This window comes from Rhagoletis zephyria, unplaced genomic scaffold (genome assembly GCF_001687245.7).
Source record: "Rhagoletis zephyria isolate East Lansing unplaced genomic scaffold, Rhagoletis_zephyria_1.1 Rzeph_scaffold_00470, whole genome shotgun sequence".
NCBI classification, from domain to species: Eukaryota; Metazoa; Arthropoda; class Insecta; order Diptera; family Tephritidae; genus Rhagoletis; species Rhagoletis zephyria.
The window spans coordinates 132,102-155,218 of record NW_016157554.1 but is presented as its reverse complement, the minus strand read 5'-3'; the positions used below and the strand labels follow the sequence as shown (position 1 = coordinate 155,218).

The window sequence follows — 23,117 nt, the reverse complement described above, 5'->3', positions numbered from 1 at the left end:
AGAGACGTTTTGGAGCACAGGAAGCAAATTTACCATATGGAGATGGAGAATCGCTACCAAAAAGCAAACGAGTCTCCACAGGAATTTGCCTCCGAGACTGAGAGGTTGGTTCACTTGGCCGTTGGATACGCATATCGAAAAGGTAAATATCCAGAGATTCATCAACGGAATGAGGGATATGTATACACAATAACAAAATCTCATATGCTCAGACACGTGAAATGGCGGCGCTCCTAAGTAGACCAGCTTATAAAGCCCATCGAGTGGAAGTGGAAACACCGGAAGAGACAAATAAAATGCTAAAGGAGGTAATCCAACTGCTGGGAGAGAAAAAGGATGGCTCTGGCAAATGCTTTGATGTGGGAAACCAGGCCACTTCGCCTGCGATTGCAGCGCAAGTTCCAACAGAAACAACTACTAGGCAGGACGCAAACGCAGAGCTGAAGAAGATGAATCAAACTCCAGTCGGTCGTTAAACTAAAACGAGACAGCAGGAAGGGCCGCCTGCTGGCTCCAGTAGTTGAAGGGCCCATAATCTCCGTCTCCCAAATTGGCGGGAAAGCATGCATCCTCACTGTAGGTGGATGTGCGAGTGGGCAAGAGCGAGTGCTGATAGTGGATACTGGAGCGTCACATTCCATTATTCGATCTGCTTTGGCCACTTTTTATGTGAAGCCACTACCTGGAGCAAAGTTACGGGCTGCAACTGGTGAGGGCACCAAAGTGTCGTATTTTTGTTATTATTTCTGTAATATCTATTGACTTTTCAAACCTAGCAAATACTCGGCGTGCTTCACTGCGCTTTATAAATATTTTTGTGTGGTTACTCCCTCCCAAAACCCTTAAGGCCAATCTACATACCACTTTGGCGTTGCGTTGGCGTTGGGTCGCTTTGACAGCAGCGAGAGTAACGCCAGTGATTGCTACAATGGACGCTTGGCCACTAAATTAACGTACTATGGACATATAAATTAATATTTCATATCAATAAGTGCATCAAAAACGACATTTCTTGCCCGAATTTGATAAAAAAGGAAAAATATTTCACATAATTTTAATTATTTATTTGCAACAACTGACGAACAACGCACGCGAAAGATGCCTTGTGTTAGCGTTAGCGTTGCCAAATTTTGGCTATGTGGACGGCTAGTTTTGAATTCATATATTCATAGTCAGCTGTTGAAGCGACGCCAACGCTACGCCAAAGCTGTATGTATTCGGGCCTTTATGGCCTGATTAATAGAAAATTAAATAGATTTAAAGAGCTTTATGAGGTGAAATTCGACTTTTTCCTGGAAATTTAATTTATAATTTTATAACTCGAGTCTACAAAGGTGTATTAATTCAATATTTACCTTATCTTATCAATTTAACCCTCTGCTACTGACGTGACCGCAGTTTCCCCATTATACTAACGTGTAGTCTCGCAGACTCAAATTTTCCAGATCAAAATATTTATATTAGTTATTTATTAATAAACCTTTTCTCGATTTAAACCTGAAATTCTATCAATATTTTAAATACCAATTAATGAAATAGTCATATAAATAAACTATATGTCGAAAACTAAGCGTTTTTAGTAACCAATGCTACTGAAGCTCAGGATAAATATCGAACCTTCGGTGTCTCTCAGACTACCCAGTCAGTCGCAGAGGGTTAACTGAATTAAATCTTTCAAATAGGTGACAAGCCGCTTCAAAAATATTTTCGACAGTAAACTTTTTTAAACCTCTTCAGTTTGATACCCGTATTGTAATATTTCCTTTATTTTAATAATTTAATTGAATAAAATTTTTCAAACAGGTGGCAGCCCTCCTCAAAAATATTTTCGGCAGTAAACTTTTCTAAACATCTCTAGTTTGATGCCGATATTACAATATTTCATTTATCTTATCAATTGAATTAAATTAAAATTTTCAAACAGGTATAAATTGTTGTTAAACTATTAGAATTTTTTCGCTTCATAAAAAATATTCATTAACTAAATAGCGTCTAGCAGATGAATGTATGTATGTACATTAGAGTGGTCCAAAAACAATAAAGTCGGAATTTTTTTTTTATGCCGCCACCCCCTAGGATGGTTCCATACCGAAAACAAATATACCCCTACTTTTTTATTTTGAAATCAAAAAATATTTATAACTCATGGTTGTGTGTTTGATTATAATAAATAAATAAATAAATAAATATGGGGAAAAAACAACTTTTCGTAGAAATGGTGTAAAATTCTTAAAAATCAATATTTTTCGAACGGAAAACCGTGGTTCTCCTCAGGAGACTTTCAATATTAATATCCAATTGTTTATTTAACCATTTTTTAATATTAAAGATTTTTTTATTGGTCCCCCCATTGCATTTTCTAGGGGTTTTGGAGGACCTATAAAATATAGTTACCATGAAAAAATAGTTAAAGAAACAATTGAGTATTATTACTGGGAATCTCCTGAAGATAAGCAAAGTTTTTTCGATCGAAAAATATTGATTTTCAAGAATTTTACACCATTTCTACGAAAAGTTGTTTTTTCCCCATATAAAATACATGGAAAAATTTGAGCGCTGTGAGCACTCCCTAAATATTTTTTTATTTCAAAATAAAAAAATAGGGGTATATTTGTTTTCGGTATGGAACAATCCTAGAGGGTGGCGGCATTAAAAATCCGACCTTATTTTTTCACATACATTTTTGGATCACTTTAATGTACATACATATATATCTATGTATGTATGGCATTGGTATTTCACGTCTACGTTTACACAAATATATGGAATCACATCAATCTAAGACAAATTTGGATTATAATAAATATTTATTATTAACAATAATGCACCTTGTTTCATACTTTTAGGATTCAGTGATTTTAAATTTTGCTCTGTACGAATCTTCATTACGAACGGATTCAATAAAGGCTCTCTACGAATTTCGAATTTACGTTTGTAGCTATTCGGATTCTGTGATAGCACTTTCGTAGATTTCACGAAAATGGAAGCTACGATGGATTCTGTGATAGCCCTGACTATGTGCGTGTAGCATTGGAGGATTCTACTTGGTATTGAGTCAGAAATTCTGAAACGGGCCACTTCAATTATGTGATATTTTATTTCCAATCAGAAGGGGTATTTTTTCATAACTGTTGACAATGCAAACAAATGTCTAACTTTGACTTTGACAAAAACATTTTGTTTTATATATCGACTAGTCAGTGATCGGACTTGAAAAAAAATTTGTGTGGTAGAATCTGGAAAAAAATGTGGTAGTGTGGTAGGTTTTGGATCAAACTTTGTACAAGAAATTAAAAAAATTCTGCAAGCTTTCACATAAATTAGAATCCAAAAAAAAATTAATTTTAGTATAACAAAGTGCAAGATTGAAGTTGCTAAAAATTGCGTTGAGTTTTGGGAATTTTTTCCTTGAACTTGTAAAGCAGTTCCTTCCATATCAAGATATTTGTCGAACATATTTTAAAAGATTTCTGCAACCTTGCGGAGTGCTGCCAGTTTTTCTTTTTATTAAAAAATGGGAGTTATTGAGAAAGAGGGCGTGGCACCTCCCATACAAACTGAATTTCTCACACCACATACACATTTTAATGTGAGAAATTCATTTTGTATGGGAAGTGCCACGCGCTCTTTTTCAATAACTCCCATTTTGTCCCATGACTTGGCGCTGTTATCTCTACGATGAATACTTCCAGAGATATTGTGTGCGAAATCTTCAGTTTGTATGGGCGGTGCCACGCCCCCTTCATATATCGAAATTGTTTTCCTTCTATTATCATCCCTGGAGGATTTAGAGTCGATGTCCAAAATTTCAAAAATATCGGTCCAGCTGTTATCGAGTTTTTCAAACAGAAAAAACGGCTTTCAAAATGTATATCAGTACATATCAGTATAGATAACAAGTTGAAAATTATATATCTCTATACTAAGTCATAGCACTCTACGATGAATACTTCCAGAGATATTTTGTGTGAAAGCTTCAGTTTGTATGGGAGGTGCCACGCCCCTTGATATATCGAAATTATTTTTCTTCTATTATCATCCTTTGGGGGTCTAGAGTCGATGTCCGAAATTTCAAAAATAACGGTACAGTTGTTCTCGAGCTTTTCGATTAAATAACAACGGCTTTCAAAATATATCTCAGTATAGATGACAAATTAAAAACATTTTTTGATTAAATGTTTCCTATGAGAAAATGTTTGTGAATAATTTTTTAAATAATTGCAGGCATTTGAAATTAATTTCAAATATTTTCCAAAAAAATTGGAAGCATTCAAACGTAAAAATTTGTTTCCTTTCATTTTTCAACATGAATGAATAAAAAACAAGTAAGAAAGTCTAAGTTCGGGCGGAGCCGAACATTAAATACCCGGCGCAGGTACCGCTACATGGTAAGCCGGTGTGTATCAGTTTTGAGTAAATTAGCGTCCTTAAATTTCGAAATATTGAAGTTTCAAGCATTTCTGAAATTTGCCGTTATATGAAAAGTGGTCGTAATTTGAATCTGATTCCAATAATTTTCAACGTTTTGCTTCTATGTTCTATGAGTTTGGTACAAATTGGTAGAACGGTTACCGAGATACATATAAGAGGGCGGTGCTATGCCCATTTTCCAAAATTTTGTCATAAACGTATTTCTTGGCAAAGAATTGTTGCAAGCATAAATTTTGAGTAAATTAGCTTTAATATTTGTTGATTTATCGAAGAATTCGTATTTCTCCAAATTACCGTTATATGGGAGGTAGGCGTGGTTATTGTCCGATTTTGCAAATTTTCGGCCATTTGGTATGCTGTAGCAAGACCAACAACTGTGCCAAGTTTGGAAGAAATTGGTGCAGCGGTTACCAAGATATACACATGTATCCATAAGTGGGCGTGGCTACGCCCATTTTCCAAAAAATGTACAGTATTCTTATTTTTCGTCTAAAGGTTATTGTAAATATCAATTTTGAGTGAATAATCTTCAGTAGTTACTAAAATATCGCAGTTTTCGTATTTCGGAAAATTACCGTTATATGGGAGGTAGGCGTGGTTATTGTCCGATTTCGCCCATTTTCAATACCATCCGTCCTACGCCCAAAAGAAGTTCACGTACCAAGTTTCGTTAAGATATCTCAATTTTTACTCGAGTTATCGTGTGCACAGACGGACGGACGGACGGACGGACGGACGGACGGACGGACAGACAGACACCGCTTAATCGATTTCTTTTTTCATCCTGATCATTTATGTATACATTTGTCTATATCTATCTCGATTCGTTTTGCCTGTTACCAACAACCGTTATGTGAACAAAGTTATAATACCCTTGTGCACAAGTGCGCTCGGGTATAACTAGAGCTTTTTCAAAAAAATCGCCACGGATAGATCGACGCGAAATTTAATTATCTCTTATTAAAAAAAAATAAACTTGAAATCGGTTCATATTTGGGCTCTCAAAATTGATTTATCCACACCAACCTTTTTTGCCCCACTGTGCGCTCTTTGGTGGAAGTTTTAAGAAAAAGATAAGTTCAGAAAAGGATTCCTCATACCAAAAAACCTGCGAATCGTTCCAAAACTGATACTTTTACCTCAAAATATTTTCCTTATCGAAAAAAGGCGGCAAAATCTGAATTGCCTAGGGGTGACAAATATTCAAATCTTCCACTGCATGTTTTTATACAAAATTTAAGCAATGTGGCAAACTCCAAATTGATTTTAGACCCATGGTTTCTTCGGCAAATTTACTTAGAATTACACGTGCAATATTTATGTGCTATACGCGCATAGTCGAAAAAATCTCCTGTACAAATTGACCCGCTCCCATATTAATTTTTCGTTAATGTCTATAATGTACGGACATCGGCCTGTTACAATTTTATTATATGTATAAACGTTTATCTTGCACTTTGAAAGCGAATTCGTTTTTGGTTACAATATTTAAGTATAAATCTTAATCATTTAATCTCGACAACATACAAAAATGAAATAAATTAACTGACCCGACATAAATTGTGTCCGCTCACACGCCCCTCATGCAAAATTCAAATCCTCTATGAAACATTCGGAAGATTTTTAATTAACTCGCATGGTTTCGGCTGGTCATCAAGAAAATGTTGTAGCGGCTATCAAACAGAACGGAGCAATCGAACAATATATTTTACGTATTGTATGTAGAAGTGTTGAACATGCATTTATTTATCTGAACTCTACCCCGCACTCAACCACACAATCACACCAATGGCGAACGCAAAGAGTTATGACCTTGACGCTATTTAAATAACCAATCACTCGAACAAAAACTGATACATATACAAAAACAGACACAAAGCAGCGGAGCATTAAAAGCAAACAAAATTACAGCAAGAAATTTTAAGAGCCACTAGGGCAACAATAGCCGTGTTTTATTTGTCCAGAAATTCAAGCTATTAGCTTATTTTGTATGGAGGACTTACCCAACATAATTATATTGGCTTATGAAAAGCTATCTTGGCTTGTATATTGAACAATGGGCATTGCCATTCAGCATCAGAAATTGTCTCCTTCAGCTAATCAGAAAGAGGCAAAAGCTTACTTTGACACTATTTGCTGTCAAACAACTGTCAAAATTAGGCTAACATAGGAAATAAGCTAATTTCGTTTTATTTGACCAAGATTTAGCTATTTGCTTGTGATGGTTGAATAAAACATGCCTAATATAAATTTTGAATGAACTATGTATTGCTCGAATTGCTGTTTATGATTATGTACCGTTTAGTAACACATTCGGAATACTAACAACAACAATAACTTCAAGACGTTAGGAACGTGTGTGGGAAAAACCAAGTAAATAGCCGATCAGGGAGAGGAGGATAGAATTTGAAGAAGCCATTATGAATTGTAGTACGCAAATTGGCAATAACGATGCCATACATCTAATATTTATATATACACGACTATAAAGGTATAATTTAAATTGAGCCAATTGCTGTTAAAATAATTTTATATGGGTGGTTGAGTAGTTTGGGGAATAAAATTTAACTATGAGTGAAACTGTTGAGACAGTCATCGAAAAGGCGCTTAGACGATATCTATAAATCGGAAAATGATCAGCCAACTACTGCCGATTCATAAAACTAAAGTAAAATATTATTATTCTATTAACCTATTTGTTTGGATACATTATTGTTGTTAATAGATCTCTGATGTCATTAATATTCATTACAACATTGACAAGCATTTTGGTTGCCGTTTTTTGTTAAATTCCGAAAGTAATCATTGTTTTGTTATATTAGTCGACAGCAAAAAATACTAGCGCACCTTTTTTACTTCTACGTTATTTTATGATGCTGATTTAAGACATATGTAAATATGTACCATTGGTTTCAGTGGCGGATCCAGCGGGGGGACGGGGGGGTTTGGGGGTTAAACTACGTGTCAGTCAGTGGCGGACCCAAGGGGGTGTTTCAATACATAGACGCCATATTATGCCCACATATGCGCCATATTAAAACACCCCCCGTGGGCCCGCCACTGACTGACACGTCGTTTAACCCCCAAAACCCCCCAGCTGGATCCGCCACTGATTGGTTTCTTCAGATTAGCTCTTGTTGGCGAATTATTGCTAATTTATCAAAATATTTGATTCTCAAAGCTATGTTTTCCCTCAACATGGGAAACATTTATTTATGCATAGAAATATGAAAATCTTACGCTCGCACAAATAATAAAAACATTGTTTCGTATATCTTCGTTCAGGCTAAAGCAGGCACATTAGCAATCTTAAGGAATCAAATAGGCCTCAAAACTTTTAACTTTCCTAAAATAAATTTAACGGAAGCTAAAAAATTTTCATCATATCATTAGCAAATACCACTTAGTCAATAAATGCAAGTCCGGTCTTTAATATGGTTAAAAATTTCGTCGCCATCGAATATTATTTGTCGTAGATATGGCGAAAAAACTAGATGCAGCGCTACACTGTTGCCAATCGGTATTTTGTTTACATAATAAATATCATTTGCTCATATGCTCATTTCTTACAATCTTTCCAACTAATTTGATTTCGAATTTTGCAAAAGTCGCGATAATCCGGAAAGAAGAACCGATCTTTCTTTTTCTGAAAATAATGTTATCTTCCACAAAAATTGATGCTTTGATGAATTGTATTGTTATTTTGGCTATCATTCTACTTCAAGGAATATCTGGCTCAGTAAATTATGCCGCGCGTGCCCAATTCATTTTGAATAGTGAAGTTAGGCCGTGATAAACAATTTGAATTAGGCCGCGCGGACGAAACTAATTTTGTGGTGGCGTCTTATTTTATTTGCCGTAGTTGCGTATACCATGGGCCTTTACGTTTTGTTTGCCAAAGCACTTCTTTCATAGCGTTAATTTGAAAACACTCAACTCACCTGTTAATGTCATCCATGGGTATCTTGGCAAATCAGCAATACTTTGACCGGCTCCTCCGGTGGACAAAACGCCCGATGATGGCTGCGTACATGCATTTCCGAGTGAGTCCACTCCAACGGCACCTGCAGAGGCGGCCGTTGCAGCAGCGGCATGCTGGTAGAATTGCGCAAAACTGGACGCAGAGGCAGGCGCGCTCATTGACTGATAACTGTTCATGATACTGTCTGTGTACCTGCTATAAAACAAAACAAAAAATTAGCAGAATTCCGAAAAGCAAAAACATATTAATTTCTAGGCAAATCGCCAAAATGCAAAAACTCAGCAATGCTCTTTTAAATGTTAAGTTTTTACATCTAGAGCTACCCGCCTTCCGTGGAAGCGGTTTCGTAATCTTCAAATACAAATGTTTGCTAAATGTTTACTTTTAAATTTGTGGATTACCGCTGTAAAAGCCAATGACACTGCAATTTAGAAAACAATTATGTTTAGTAGAGCGTACTGTGTTATTGTTTGTTTGAACCGTATGCAAATGTGTGAAGGTCAATATGCGTGCGAATTTTTCCATTAAGTCTCAGTTATTCCTTCAAAAGAGGCAGTGCTCAAGCATTTAGTCATGGTAAACTAAGTGTCACTCAACATTAGCTATTCGCTATTGACTACTGACCACTCTGTCGCACCCACACTTTTGAGGTGATGTAGCGGTGCGTCAACAAATTAGCCTAAAACGCTAATCATATTACTGCTAAGTTCCTGTTGCGCTATTGATTATTGACAATGAAGTCGAGTGTTGTGGTATTGTCTAGACAGCGTGTGTGTTCTAATTTTCTAGCTGGATTAAGTATACTTTTATTGTTGTGTTCCCAGCGCTTAGGTCAGCGTGACGCACGATTGCACCATTCTGTCGGCCATTATAGTGATAACACAATACTTGTTGTCATTAGATATAATATTTAGTAATAAACATACCTCTTAAATACGTATCGCACATTTAGTAATGTGGACAATTAATTAAAAATTAAAAGTTTGTGGGAAAACGCATTCAAAGTTTGATCAATTCATATGGTGGGTATAGAAAAAACAAATGGGGGAAAAAAATCCTCGCCATTTTTGGGGAGTTTAAATTTCTGTTAGACTGAACTTATTCACCTTATAAAGTGTATTAATTCTATGATAAAATCTCCAAATAAATTTGGAATTAATTATATTTATTTTACATAAACGTGCGATACATTCGGAGCGCCGAAACGAGCCTAGCAAACGCGCAAATTTATGCACATTAGACTGCATTACTCTCCATCCAAAAAAAAATCGGTACTATTTTTCTATTGGAATTATAAAACCTATTATATTTTAACACGTCCAACAAAATATTTCGGGAAGATATTAAGATTTACGTGAGCTGGACCGATTTGAAAATACCTCCAAAAATGTAGTTTTTTATGAATAAAAATAGTTTCTTAAAGATTTTTTTTTTTTAAATTCCCTCAAAAAACTTGCATAAAAATATTTAAAAAAAATTTAACGGAATTGTAATTAAGAGATTTTTGATGCTGTTTTTTAAGTTTTTTCAAAGATTGGTATAAGAAAAACTTGAATAACTGAACCGATTTTGAATCAAGAGGTGTCATTGGAATGGTATTTTCTCACCCTTTTTATATCTTTGCTAATAAACTCATTCAAAGGATGACAGAAAAAGGTAGGGTGAACGAATATAATTCAAAGTTGAAGTAAGATGTGTTGGCATTTAAAAAAAAAATATTGCGACATGAATGACTTTTTTTTGGACAGAAATAAAAACAGTGTAAAAATACCTTTCTACTGAGGTCCCACAAGTCTAAATCGGGATAGTTTTGGCCCAGTTATTCAAGTTTTTCGCAAATCAATCTTTGAAAATAGTAAAAAAAACAGCATCAAAAATCTCATTATTACGATTCCGTTGAAAAGATTTTTAAATATTTTTATGCAGATTTGTTAAGCCTAATCTGGTTTGTCATCTGAGGAGACTTTTTTCAAAAAGTTATTTAAGAAACTATTTTTATTCATAAAGAACTCCCTTTTTGGAGGTATTTTCAAACGGTACAGCTCGCTTAAATCTAAATATTTTTCCAACCTTCTTTGCCTGAAAAAACCTCACAAATTTGGTATGTAAAAGTAAACAGACAATGTTTAATTTTGCACACACTGGGAGAGGAAACTGGTTACCTCTCGTTATATGCGTAGGTTAGGTTAGGTTAGATTACACCGGCCGGCTGATGTGCCTTACATAGACCCATTGGTCCTTTGTAGTGCCAGATGGAGGTCCGTGTTATGCGTAAATTTAAACAAAAATTTTAAGAGCAAATTTTAAACACTTTATATGTAAACTGTGAAATTGTGGACAATAAATGTTTATAACTCAAAACACAACTTTGAAATTTTTTCTACGCCAAGTAAAAGTAAGCAAGCAGTGTTTAATTTAATTAACAAGGTGTGTAAATTTGCGGTCATTAAGAGGGGAAACTGGTTACCTATCTTAATATGCACAAATTTAAACAAACATTTTTTAGAGTATATATGCATATATACATAAAATGATGGCCGTTTTCGGTGTTCTGTGAGATGAGCAAAATAAATAAAAGCTTGTAAAATTAGGGTGAGTGTAGAACCAGTGCAGGTAAACGTAATACTTTCTTTGGCAATTGATAGTATTTAGTTGCACAATTTTTAACACAGGTATCGCTAATGTGCAGGTATGTTGAATGCATCTATCGAAGCAGTTTCCATATAAATAAATAAAATAATGCCGCTGATGCGCATTTTGAGGCAGGTATCTCAAATGTGTACTTAAGCATGAAAGCAGCAAAGCAATATATACTGTATATGTAATGGTATGTATTTGTGCGCGGATTTTTTTACCTTTTTTTCTAACGACGGACAGTGTTTCGACTATATGGAGTTAGGTGGAAACAATAATTAACCTGCGAAGATTTTTCTAAAAATGTACATGTTCCCTGGGAATTTGGTGAATATGGAATAATTTCCGCGCCCTCCAATCTCCTAAAATCCAATCCCGAAACCTATGTATATGAAATTCTCTAAAAAATGAGTATAATTTCAAGACCTGACGAACCGGTACTCACACATTTTTTTTACTAAATATGTAAATTCATTCGCAGCTACTAAGAATATCATTGTTTTATTTAGAGTAATCAGCATATTGTATTTATTTATGGATATAATTCGCTAAAGAAAAGTAAATTATTCTGCATTTAACAATGCAATTCACCGAGGTAGATACAAATTCTTTTAATACTGAGTCAACATTAGCATCCAGATTTCGGTGAATATTAAGAAAAGCTAGCACATTGAGACCATCTTCTTTTATAGTTGATCTCAAATAAGTTTTAAGGCGGCGCAAAGTTGAAAACGTTCTTTCATTCACGGCAGTCGTACAATGTAAAAGAGATATAACTCTAAGCACTTGATGAACATTTGGAAAAGCATCGGAGTTACAAACATCCAAAGCTTCAAATGAATTTTGAATATTTATACCAGCGATGCGTTTTCTCCAAAGTTAAACTTCACTTGTCTATATTTCTAGCACCGAATCATGTAAAATGGATATATATTTCTCAAACAGTTTATACCAAGATAATTTATCAAAATTTGGGGTTTATCAGGAAGGAGGTAAGCAAAATTAGACAAAATATCCCGGTGTTTTAGAAATCGATCTTGCAATTGCGTAATGAAAAGATCTAGGTAAGGTATGTAAATAACGATTCGGTAATACTCTTCAAAATGCATCCGAGTGATTTGAATCTGTTGTGTTTCGTTACCTTGTATGAGCGAAACTCAACGATACCGAAATGTTTGCTTTTGTTTGTTTGCGTTTTCTGATGATATTAATTGAACTATTTTGGCAAACCGTAGCTAAATAGAGAAGCGAAGGGTATTCTGGACCACATAAGGAAACACTTCTGTAGAAACACGGAAATCCGAATTGTTTCTTAGTTTCATTGGATAATCTATGATTCATCGCTTTGTGTTGTAGAAAAATGAGGAGCGTGTTGGTTCAAATTGTTGAACGTTAATTATAGGTTTTAAAATGAAGTGTCATTGACATTGGTTATTTTGCTACACCAACTTTACATTGAATTCTTGTACAAAAATAGATTTTTCATCTTAAATTCAAAGTACAACATATTACAATCATGCAGATAAGTATTACAGCAGTAGCTTGTGTATTTCAATTACAATCTATCAAACTAACTGCCTTTTTTAAAAAAGGGGTTCATGCCAAAAATTAATCAATTCAGAATTTATTCGACTCGTTTATGGATTTTCACAGTCTGACAATCTATATCATGATTCCAGAAAATTATAAAAATAATACAAAATTATAAAATTACTAGCAGACCCGGCGAACTTCGTCCCGCCCAAAATTTTTATATATTTTATTGTAACTTTTTGGTCCAACATTTTCAGCAACAATTCACGTTTACGATTTTCATTGGCACATTTGTCTGCTAAGATTAAGGTTTGGTGGTCATTTTCCGCTTTAAATAACCTAAGGAAAGTTTTATATCCGTTCTTGAAATTCTCCAGTTGTGCGGCATTTCGTAGCGTGGTTATTCGCAAAGCGAAATAAATTTTTTCCTCTTCACTCCCTGGCGGCAACAATGACCCGGTTCTATAGTGAATGTCCTAGAAGCTTTACAGTATAGTAGGTGGCAATTTCAAAATGGGTGCGAATCATTGTTCTACAGAAATGCAATATACATATACTTATTTCAGACGAAATACCTTAAAGGTTTGAACGCATAATAATATTGGAAAATCACATCCATTGGTCCAATTGCAGGAGCGTTCGATATACTCAATGGTGCAACAGGTCGATTTAATCTGACCTTCACGGCCCCTTTTCTCACTTGGCTATTTTTAGTAATAGCTCGACTTCAGCACCACTTGGCAGCACGTTTTTGCAATAGTATTGCATACATATTTAAAACATTAGCCAAATCGGATCATAAATAAGATTTTTAGTAATAACTCAACTACAGCGCCAACTGTCGGATTAAATTGTGAAACTAAACCATCCAGAGACCCACTCAAATACACAAAAAGTTTCGTTAAAATCCGTACAACCATTTAGGAGGATTTCACTCACAAACACACCTACAGAAGAATAAAAAAAATTCATTCAAAGATAGCTAAAGGTCGGTACGTTTGTAGGCCTCACACCCCTTTTCAAATAGCCCAAATTTTCTCCATGAGTATGGGCTTGATTTCAACTATATACATATCTCCATACGAAGTTCCAGTACTGTACCATGAATACTTTCAGAGATATGCAGTATAAAAATTCGATTTATATGGGAGGAGCCACGCCCCCCTTTCCAACAGCTGCCCTCTTTCTTCATGAGTATGCGATTGATTTCGTATATCTCCATACCAAGTTCCAGAACTCTACCATGAACACTTCCAAAGATAGGCAGTATGAAAAATTCGGTTTGTATGGAAGATGCCACGCCCCCTTTTCCAATAGTTCCAATTTTTCTCCAAGAGTATGCGATTTATTTCGTACATCTCCATACAAAACTCTAGAACTCTACCAAAAAATTTCCAGAGATAAGCAGTATGAAAAATTCGGTTTGTATGGGAGATGTCACACCCCTTTTTACAATAGCTAAAATTTTTCTCCAAGGGTATGCGATTGATTTCGTATATCTCCATACCAATTTCCAGAACTCTACCATGCACACTTTCAGAGATATGTAGCATGAGAAATTCGGTTTGTATGGGAAGTGCCACGCCCCCTTTACATATAGATTTTTTTCAGCCTAAAACCATCCTTGGGACACGTGCGGCAGGTGGCAGTTTCAAAAAAATCGGTTCAGCCGCTCTCGAGCCTTGCGAAAACTAACAAACGGCTTTCTAAATATATATTAGTTGAGATATATTATATATTATAATTATATTTTGACAGTATCCGTTGTTTCTGATTGGCGCAAAAAAATCTTGCCTAGTGACGAATTCGCCCCTTGATATGGTCGTTACTTAAAGCTATTTATATTCGAAATTGCATGAAAATTGGAAAACAGGAATCTATAAGCTTATCCAGGCAAAAAGCTACCTACGTACCGAATTTTAAGCAAATCGGACCATAAATACGATTTCTTCGAACAGATCGGTCCCTGGTCCACTTCTCGGACAAAATGGATCATATATGCTAATATATGCTAAAAAGCTACCTACGTACCGAATTTTGAGCAAATCGGACCGTAAATACGATTTTTTTCGAATAGATCAGTCCCTGGTCCACTTCTCGGAAAAGATGGACCATATATCCTAATATATGCTAAAAAACTACTTACGTACCGAATTTTAAGTAAATCGGACTATAAATGCGATTTTTTCGAATAGATCGGTCCCTGGACCACTTCCCGGAAAAAATGGGTCATATATGCTAATATATGCTAAAAAGCTACTTACGTACTAAATTTTAAGTACATCGGACTATAATAAGATTTTTTCGGATAGACCGGTCCCTGGTCCACCTACCCGAAAAAAGTAAAATTTCATGAAAATCGGACCAGCCGTTCGCGAGATTACCTGTTACAAAAAAAGGGACTTCTCTTTATATAATTAGTATAGATTAGTATAGATTAGCACCAATAGCAGACTCCTTTAAAAAGCAGATAAGGCAAAATACTCGCCAGGGTAATTTTTTAATTTTGCGTGTATCAAAAAATAAATAATAAGTATTCAAAGTCTAAAAAAATACATTTTTAGCATAAAATCGTTTAATGTGCAACTATAAAACTTGACATAAAGGTTTCCTAATAGTTGAAAACTTAAATTTTAAAGTGCACGCAATCCTTTCATAGTAAGGGGTCAAAATCCGATGCTCACTGCATAACATAATACCTTTTCAAACACAATATTTGACTGGCATTTTTTTACAACGCTTTTATCAACTTGCAATGTTGTGTGTCCAGAAACTTTCAATGTTGTGGATCCAGAAACTTTCAATGTTGTGTGTCCGACATCATAAAACCTTTGATTTGAAAAGTTCCTATAAAAAAGCATAGTGCATAGGGCGACATCTGTAGTGAATAGGGCGAGGTAGATGACATCTAGATGTCGCCCTATGTACTACGTTTGCTACAGCGGAAATAGACGACACGCCATTTCTTTAAATAAAATTAATTGGTGCTCGTTTGTATGTACATACATATGTAAATGCATGTGTGTGCACCTTTCTATTAATATCGTTGAATTATTTTAATATCTATTGCAAAATTTTATTCAGACAGGACTAAAAAGTAGAAAATAAATAATACAAAAAAAACTTTTTAATATACAATATTTTTATAAATGGACTAAAAAGTAGAAAATAATACTTCTCAGTCCCATAGAATTTGTTTTGATAACTTTTGATTTTGAAATTTTAGCAAAAGTCATTATAAACAATCTATGAAATTGAAAATGAAAAACGTGGAGCGCATGCAATACAAAGCATTCGATTTAATTGACAATAGTCAAACTACATAACGTAGACCTAAAATTTCTACAGCGAAAGTAGAACTTTGAAATCGATTTTAAGCGGTCGTTATTCATATACCCACATACATACATTCATATATTACTTTTCATATCAATTCAAGTGTATTACATGCGCCCCACGCTTTTCATTTTCAATTTCATAGATTGTTTATAATGACTTTTGCTAAAATTTCAAAATCAAAAGTTATCAAAACAAATTCTATGGGACTGAGAAGTATTATTTTCTACTTTTTAGTCCATTTATAAAAGCGTTGTATATTAAAAAGTTTTTTTTTATATTATTTATTCTTTTATATATTTATTTGTTTTTCCTTCACAGAGTTAATTTTTTCTTGAACCTCTATTTTAAATGACTCTCGTTTTTTTTTTAAATAGGTGGTCCCCAATAGCCGCTCAATCCGCAATAACCTGCGTTCCCCTAATTGCAAGGAAAAACAATGTTGTCATCATTAGGCTACCTCAATAAACAAGTTTAACAGAGATATTAAAATATTTTTTACCATTAATATCGTAAACTAAATAATAGCAAATGTGCATTCATACGGGACCAGCCGGGACTGTGACACTCAAACAAGTTAAACAAAAGAAAATTTAGGAGACAGCAAAGGGTTAAGAGGCCTACAAAAAAAAAAAAGCTCCTCACTTCTCCCAACTGAGCACTATATTTCAGTATTATATGGGCAAATCTAAAAAACAGGTAACCTTTGTGTTGTTTAGCTTTATTTTCACTGTTGTAAACTAAATCAAGCTGGTTGCTTTTGGGTATAATTCATTGACGTATACTTGAAGCCTCGAAACAAATTTGGATCGATTTGCTGCATAACTTTTGAAATATAGGTGTTTAAATTAAAAATAATAATGAAAACAAGTGAATTTTTTATGTAATTTTTAAGAGGTTCACAATTAATTATGTCATAACTTTTGAAACACGCCATATTCTGATTTGAAATTAAATGGGCATTTAGCACTTATGTGTGTGTACACTTCATATGTAGTAGGCGAGAAAAGTGTGCATTAAAAAATAACGAAATGGCAAGTAACTCAAAGTCTGTAACTCCACATTTCACAATTTTCAAAATTTTCGGTTTTTCGCGTATAGGTTTTGAAGCATTTAATTTTAAGAAATTTTACAAACAATTACGAATAATTTGATACCTTAGCAAGAGGTGTTCAGAATAAACAAACTTTTAAAGATACAATTTTCTGCGATCTTGAGCGTAATTTTTTTTTCAAAAACACCTTAATTGAAGGCACATTTGGAAAATACGTCGAAATGATCTAAATCTTTCTATAACTGCTAGTCCTTATAAAATTACATATACCTGTAAAATGCTTAAAAAAAAATGTCTCTAGAAGTGTGTAAAAATCCTGATTTACTACTTTTAATGATGCTCCTTCTTTTAGTCAGAATATTTCGAGAGTGGTATCAAAGTAACTTTTTTTCGACAAATGTTGTGATAGTTGATATTACTTAATTGGAGCCTTCTAAATTCAATGGCGTCCTCAGTTTTACCCTGCTGGCTCCGCTTTTGGAGATAGCGGTACTTAAAAATTTGCTTAAATTTTAATTATTTTATAAAAAGTCCATGAGTTTTGAAGATATTTTACTAAAATTTTGCACATAACCGTTTTTTAATATTACCTTAACTATTCCATAAAATCATCGAAATCGGTTCACTAAAACATCTAGCTCCCATCCAACTGATTGATCCGAGACGTTGTTTTGCAAATAACTGCTCCAATTAAACAGGTTAAAATTTGGTATAGGCTCAATTTAACATATAGCATGCATACAATTTATTGTTCAGATATGAAGTTAGAGTTATAGCGCAAAAACACATATCTGAGTAATCAGTTGTATTGGAGCTATATGTTAATGTGAACCTATTTCGATAATTTTAAGGAATAATTAAGGTAATATTAAAAAACTGTTATGTGCAAAATTTTAGTAAAATAACTTCAAAACTGAGGGAGTTATTTATAAAATAGTTAAAATTTAATTAAATTTTCAAGTACCGTTATCTCGAAAACCAGAGCCAATCTGGTAAAACGGGGCATGCCATTGAATTTAGAACGTGCCAATTCAGTGAGTTCAACTTTCAAAATCTTTGCTCAAAGTTTACAACTTGAACAGCGTAATTTGAACCCAGCTTATTTTTTGTTTTCTTTTTCATGTTTATTCCTCGTCTAACTTTTGAAGCACTTGATAAAAATGAATACACTTATATTAATCGATTTATTAAGAGATTACGAATAAAATGATATATAAAACATAGGTGTGCTCACAAATTTAAAAATTAAAATTTTTATTTTGATAGTGTACCTATTTTTTAGATTTGCCCTTACAACTAGATAAAACTAAAATCAGCTGACACCAGCCGCCTCTTTGATTTCTCCAGGACTTTAAATGCCCTTATCCCCTCGTAAACTTCCTGCATTCTATATAAAGTTTAGCATGCAGCATTTCCAAACTATTTGACAACAATCGGTTTTCAGGTGTTTTTAACGACGCTAATTACAAATCCATAGATTAGATTAGATTAAAGAAATACAAAAAGGTGAATACAAAAAGGGGGAAAAAATACATATAGTATTTTCTGGAAACTTTTAGTTCGATTATTTTTTTTATTATATTAAATTTTTTCCGCTATTCGTTGATTTGGAACCACTGTACAACGTTCCGGTATCACAAATTGCAAAAAGTTTTTCATGGCATACTATAATTGTAAAACACGGCTATTGCATTTTAAATGCAACAAAATGAGTTAATTTCTGCATCTAGATATGACAAAATTTCTTACTCAAAAATGGGCGTAGCAAACATTTAAAAAATTCATAAATTTAATATTTTTTGTTTATTTTGCATCAAAAGGCATCACTGTAAAAGTAACAAATAAAGATATTTTACTATATAAAGATCTTAATAATATTTCATACACAATATAAAAAAATACCGTGACTTTTAATTTTCAAAATTGCGATTCATATTCCCAATTTTTTTACCCAGACTTAAGACATCCACACACCGGTGCGATTCTGTCGGAACCATTTTTGATGCTACAGACCTTACTGCTTCGAAAACGCAAGTACGCACACATCTGTCCGATTTTATCGCAGTAACAATTAATGTTTAGCAAAAAAAAAACGACTTAAAAAAAAATATACATATATCATGATCCAATGATCGGATCTAAGCCAGATTAGTATGGGACCACCTCTGAGACACAATCTTTCCGATGCAAAAAGAATTTTCGAAATCGGTTGACGTGGTCCAAAGTTACAAAAAAGAAAAAATATTCCGACGAACTGATAACCTCCTCCTTCTTGGGAAGTCGGTTAAAAACTGTTAATTTATAGACAAACGATTTCGTGCGATTTCGGCACGACGAAAAGAAGATCTGTGAATGTTCGAATAAATCGCTGCAGCAAAATCGTGTAAGTATGTGGTTCCTCATTTAAAACTATGGTTGGCAGAATGGCATAGGTGTGCGGATACCTTTATTCAGAAAAGAGAATTACAAACTCTCTACTATATAAGTATATGGCAATAAAAAACGTCAAACATTTTAAAATGTTTTTTTGACATTTGTTTCCGTGAAGAGCCTACTCATGGCTATGCTCTGATTAAAATATAACATATGCATAAAAATCTCGTGTCATGGTGTTAATGGTCGAACACCTTTTAAACGGCTTGACCGATGTTTATGAAATTTTTTGTGCATATATGGTAGGTATGAGAATCCGATGTTAAGTATATTTCATACCGCTAGGTGCAAAGGGCGTGGCGCCTCCCATACAAATAGAATTTTTCATACTGCATCTCTCTGGAAATGTTCGTGGCAGAGTGCTGAAACTTGGTATGGAGATATATGAAAACAAGCGCATACTCATGGAGAAAAATTGCGGTTATTGGAAAAGGGGGCGTGACACCTCCCATACAAACCGAATTTTTCATACTGCGTATCTCTGGAAATGTTCGTGCTAGAGTACTGAAACTTGGCATGGAGATATATGAAATCAATCACATGGTCATGAAGAAAAATTGGGGCTATTGGAAAAAGGGGCGTGGCACCTCCCATACGAACCGAATTTTTCATACTGCATACCTCTGCCAGTGTTCGTTGGCGATTAGGGTGTCCCTATCCTAAAAAATTGTCTCTATTTTTTTACAACGCTTTTATCAACTTGCAATGTTGTGTGTCCAGAAACTTTCAATGTTGTGGATCCAGAAACTTTCAATGTTGTGTGTCCGACACCATAAAGCTTTGCTTTGAAAAGTTCCTATAAAAAAGCATAGTGCATAGGGCGACATCTGTAGTGAATAGGGCGAGGTAGATGACATCTAGATGTCGCCCTATGTACTACGTTTGCTACAGCGGAAATAGACGACACGCCATTTCTTTAAATAAAATTAATTGGTGCTCGTTTGTATGTACATACATATGTAAATGCATGTGTGTGCACCTTTCTATTAATATCGTTGAATTATTTTAATATCTATTGCAAAATTTTATTCAGACAGGACTAAAAAGTAGAAAATAAATAATATAAAAAAAACTTTTTAATATACAACGCTTTTATAAATGGACTAAAAAGTAGAAAATAATACTTCTCAGTCCCATAGAATTTGTTTTGATAACTTTTGATTTTGAAATTTTAGCAAAAGTCATTATAAACAATCTATGAAATTGAAAATGAAAAACGTGGAGCGCATGCGATACAAAGCATTCGATTTAATTGACAATAGTCAAACTACATAACGTAGACCTAAAATTTCTACAGCGAAAGTAGAACTTTGAAATCGATTTTAAGCGGTCGTTATTCATATACCCACATACATACATTCATATATTACTTTTCATATCAATTCAAGTGTATTACATGCGCCCCACGCTTTTCATTTTCAATTTCATAAATTGTTTATAATGACTTTTGCTAAAATTTCAAAATCAAAAGTTATCAAAACAAATTCTATGGGACTGAGAAGTATTATTTTCTACTTTTTAGTCCATTTATAAAAGCGTTGTATATTAAAAAGTTTTTTTTTATATTATTTATTCTTTTAGAATTTTTAGTATTTTTGTATGATACATCTGATATATAAAAATATCGTGTCACGCTGTTTGCGGTCGAACTCCTCCAAAATGGCTTGACCGATTTGAATGCTTTTTTTGTGCATATTCGGTAGGTATGATAATAGGTTGTAAAGTATGTCTCATACCGCTAAGTGAAGGGGCGTGACACCTCCCATACAATCAGAATTTTTCATACTGCTTATCTCTGGAAATGTTCGTGGTAGAGTACTGAAACTTGGTATGGAGATATATGAAATAAATCCCATACTCTTAGAGGAAATTGCGGCTATTTTATAAGGGGGCGTGGCGCCTTTCAAACGCGCTGAAGCTATTACGTATCTTGGTATGCATATACACTTTAGCTAGGTTATTTAAGATGGCAATGGAAATGTGCTTTCTTACAACCACCAAACCGTAATACTAGAAGATAAATGCGTCACTGAAAATCATGAACGTGAACTGTTGGTGAAAATGTTGAAGGAAATTNAATGCGTCACTGAAAATCATGAACGTGAACTGTTGGTGAAAATGTTGAACGAAAATGNATTGCGGCTATTTTATAAGGGGGCGTGGCGCCTTTCAAACGCGCTGAAGCTATTACGTATCTTGGTATGCATATACACTTTAGCTAGGTTATTTAAGATGGCAATGGAAATGTGCTTTCTTACAACCACCAAACCGTAATACTAGAAGATAAATGCGTCACTGAAAATCATGAACGTGAACTGTTGGTGAAAATGTTGAAGGAAATTTTTTAATACATAAAATTAATTTTTGGCGGGACGAAGTTCGCCGGGTCGCTGGTTCTAGTATAAAATTTGTTGACTTTAGTGGTTTCCTGGCGTTATATAACTTATTTTATAGCCTTTACAAAAATACCAAACACGTTCACATTGTAAACAAAGAATTTTCCGATATTCGTCCACTTAGGCGCCACTGTACGGCAAGTACATATCGTCCCCCATGCCAGAAACATGGATATGGCTCATTCCACGGTAATCGATACCGAATGAAACGAAAATAAACTAAAGAATATGACTGTATTATTTCTAGTACGTAAGAGTAAATAAATCTAACTTTCAAGACTGAAAGCCAAAATTCTGAAATTTATCTCAAAATCAGATATTTTTTTACTTTAGGTTGTACCATTTACAAACCCATATGAGAGGTTAATTTTTTTCAAAATTTACAAGACTGATTTTCGTAGTCTATTACCTTTTTTGCATTGTCTAAACCGTCAGTGGAGAGACAAATTCGTTAGCATTGTAACGGCGTAATTTTCAAATTTTTCGGGCAAGTACTAAATATTTTATTATATATTGAAGCAAAGCATATTTTAATGTCACGCCCGTCACAAGATACACAAAATAGTTATTTTTTGAAGGAAAACACATCTTGGACAGTGTAAAAAAGCTGACGAAAGTAACGCTATGACACAGGGAAATATGTGCGAATTGCTTTTAAGTATTTATATGCTTTTATTTTCGAAAAAAGAACCGATTATGTTGGTCACGCCCGTCACATGTCACACCCGTCACAATTTAAAGTTTGACAAACTTCAATAAATTCGGCCAGGGACTGCTACCGTTACTTATCAGCTAATCTGAAATGTGTCATATATCTGTTTGTGATCAGCGATGATAAAGCTAATCATAAAGATATGTTGCTCGAGCGATGGGAAAACTTAAGCTATGCTGTCACGGATAAAAAGATATCATTACTTCGCTTGTCAGGGCAAAAAAAGTATCTGAAACGGTTTTTTCAGGTAACGGCCTCGGTTTGACAGGTAATAGCCTCATACTATTTAAAAATAAGGTACTTTACAATTACTAAGACATACAATGGAGAAGAAGAGTCCGATCAAGGATTATCCCGTCTTTAGGTGGCAGAATCTTGTATGTGTTCGTAAAATCCGATTTTTTGAGAAATAAAGTTAGCTTAGTTGTCTAATAATGTGTATTTATGTATTCATGCTCAACTTGTCACACCCGTCACAAAGTCAAGTCACACCCGTCACAGTTAAATTTGGAACATATAATAATTGCCAATAGCGGCAAGCAACTTTGGCGTAAATGTCGAGAATGTTTATTTAACTATACAACGAACTATTTAAAACCATAAGCA

The 23,117-nt window shown here is 34.2% G+C and overlaps 1 protein-coding gene across 1 annotated transcript in view; it reads right to left on the bottom strand.

The window, feature by feature from the left end:
• LOC108359823 (homeobox protein abdominal-A-like) overlaps window positions 1–23,117 on the bottom strand; it is a 55,435-nt gene that overhangs the window by 16,551 nt on the left and 15,767 nt on the right. Inside the window, exon 4 of the mRNA XM_017611855.1 lies at window positions 8,373–8,605. Coding sequence (XP_017467344.1) covers window positions 8,373–8,605 — 233 coding nt within the window. The remainder of the gene's footprint in view (window positions 1–8,372; window positions 8,606–23,117) is intronic.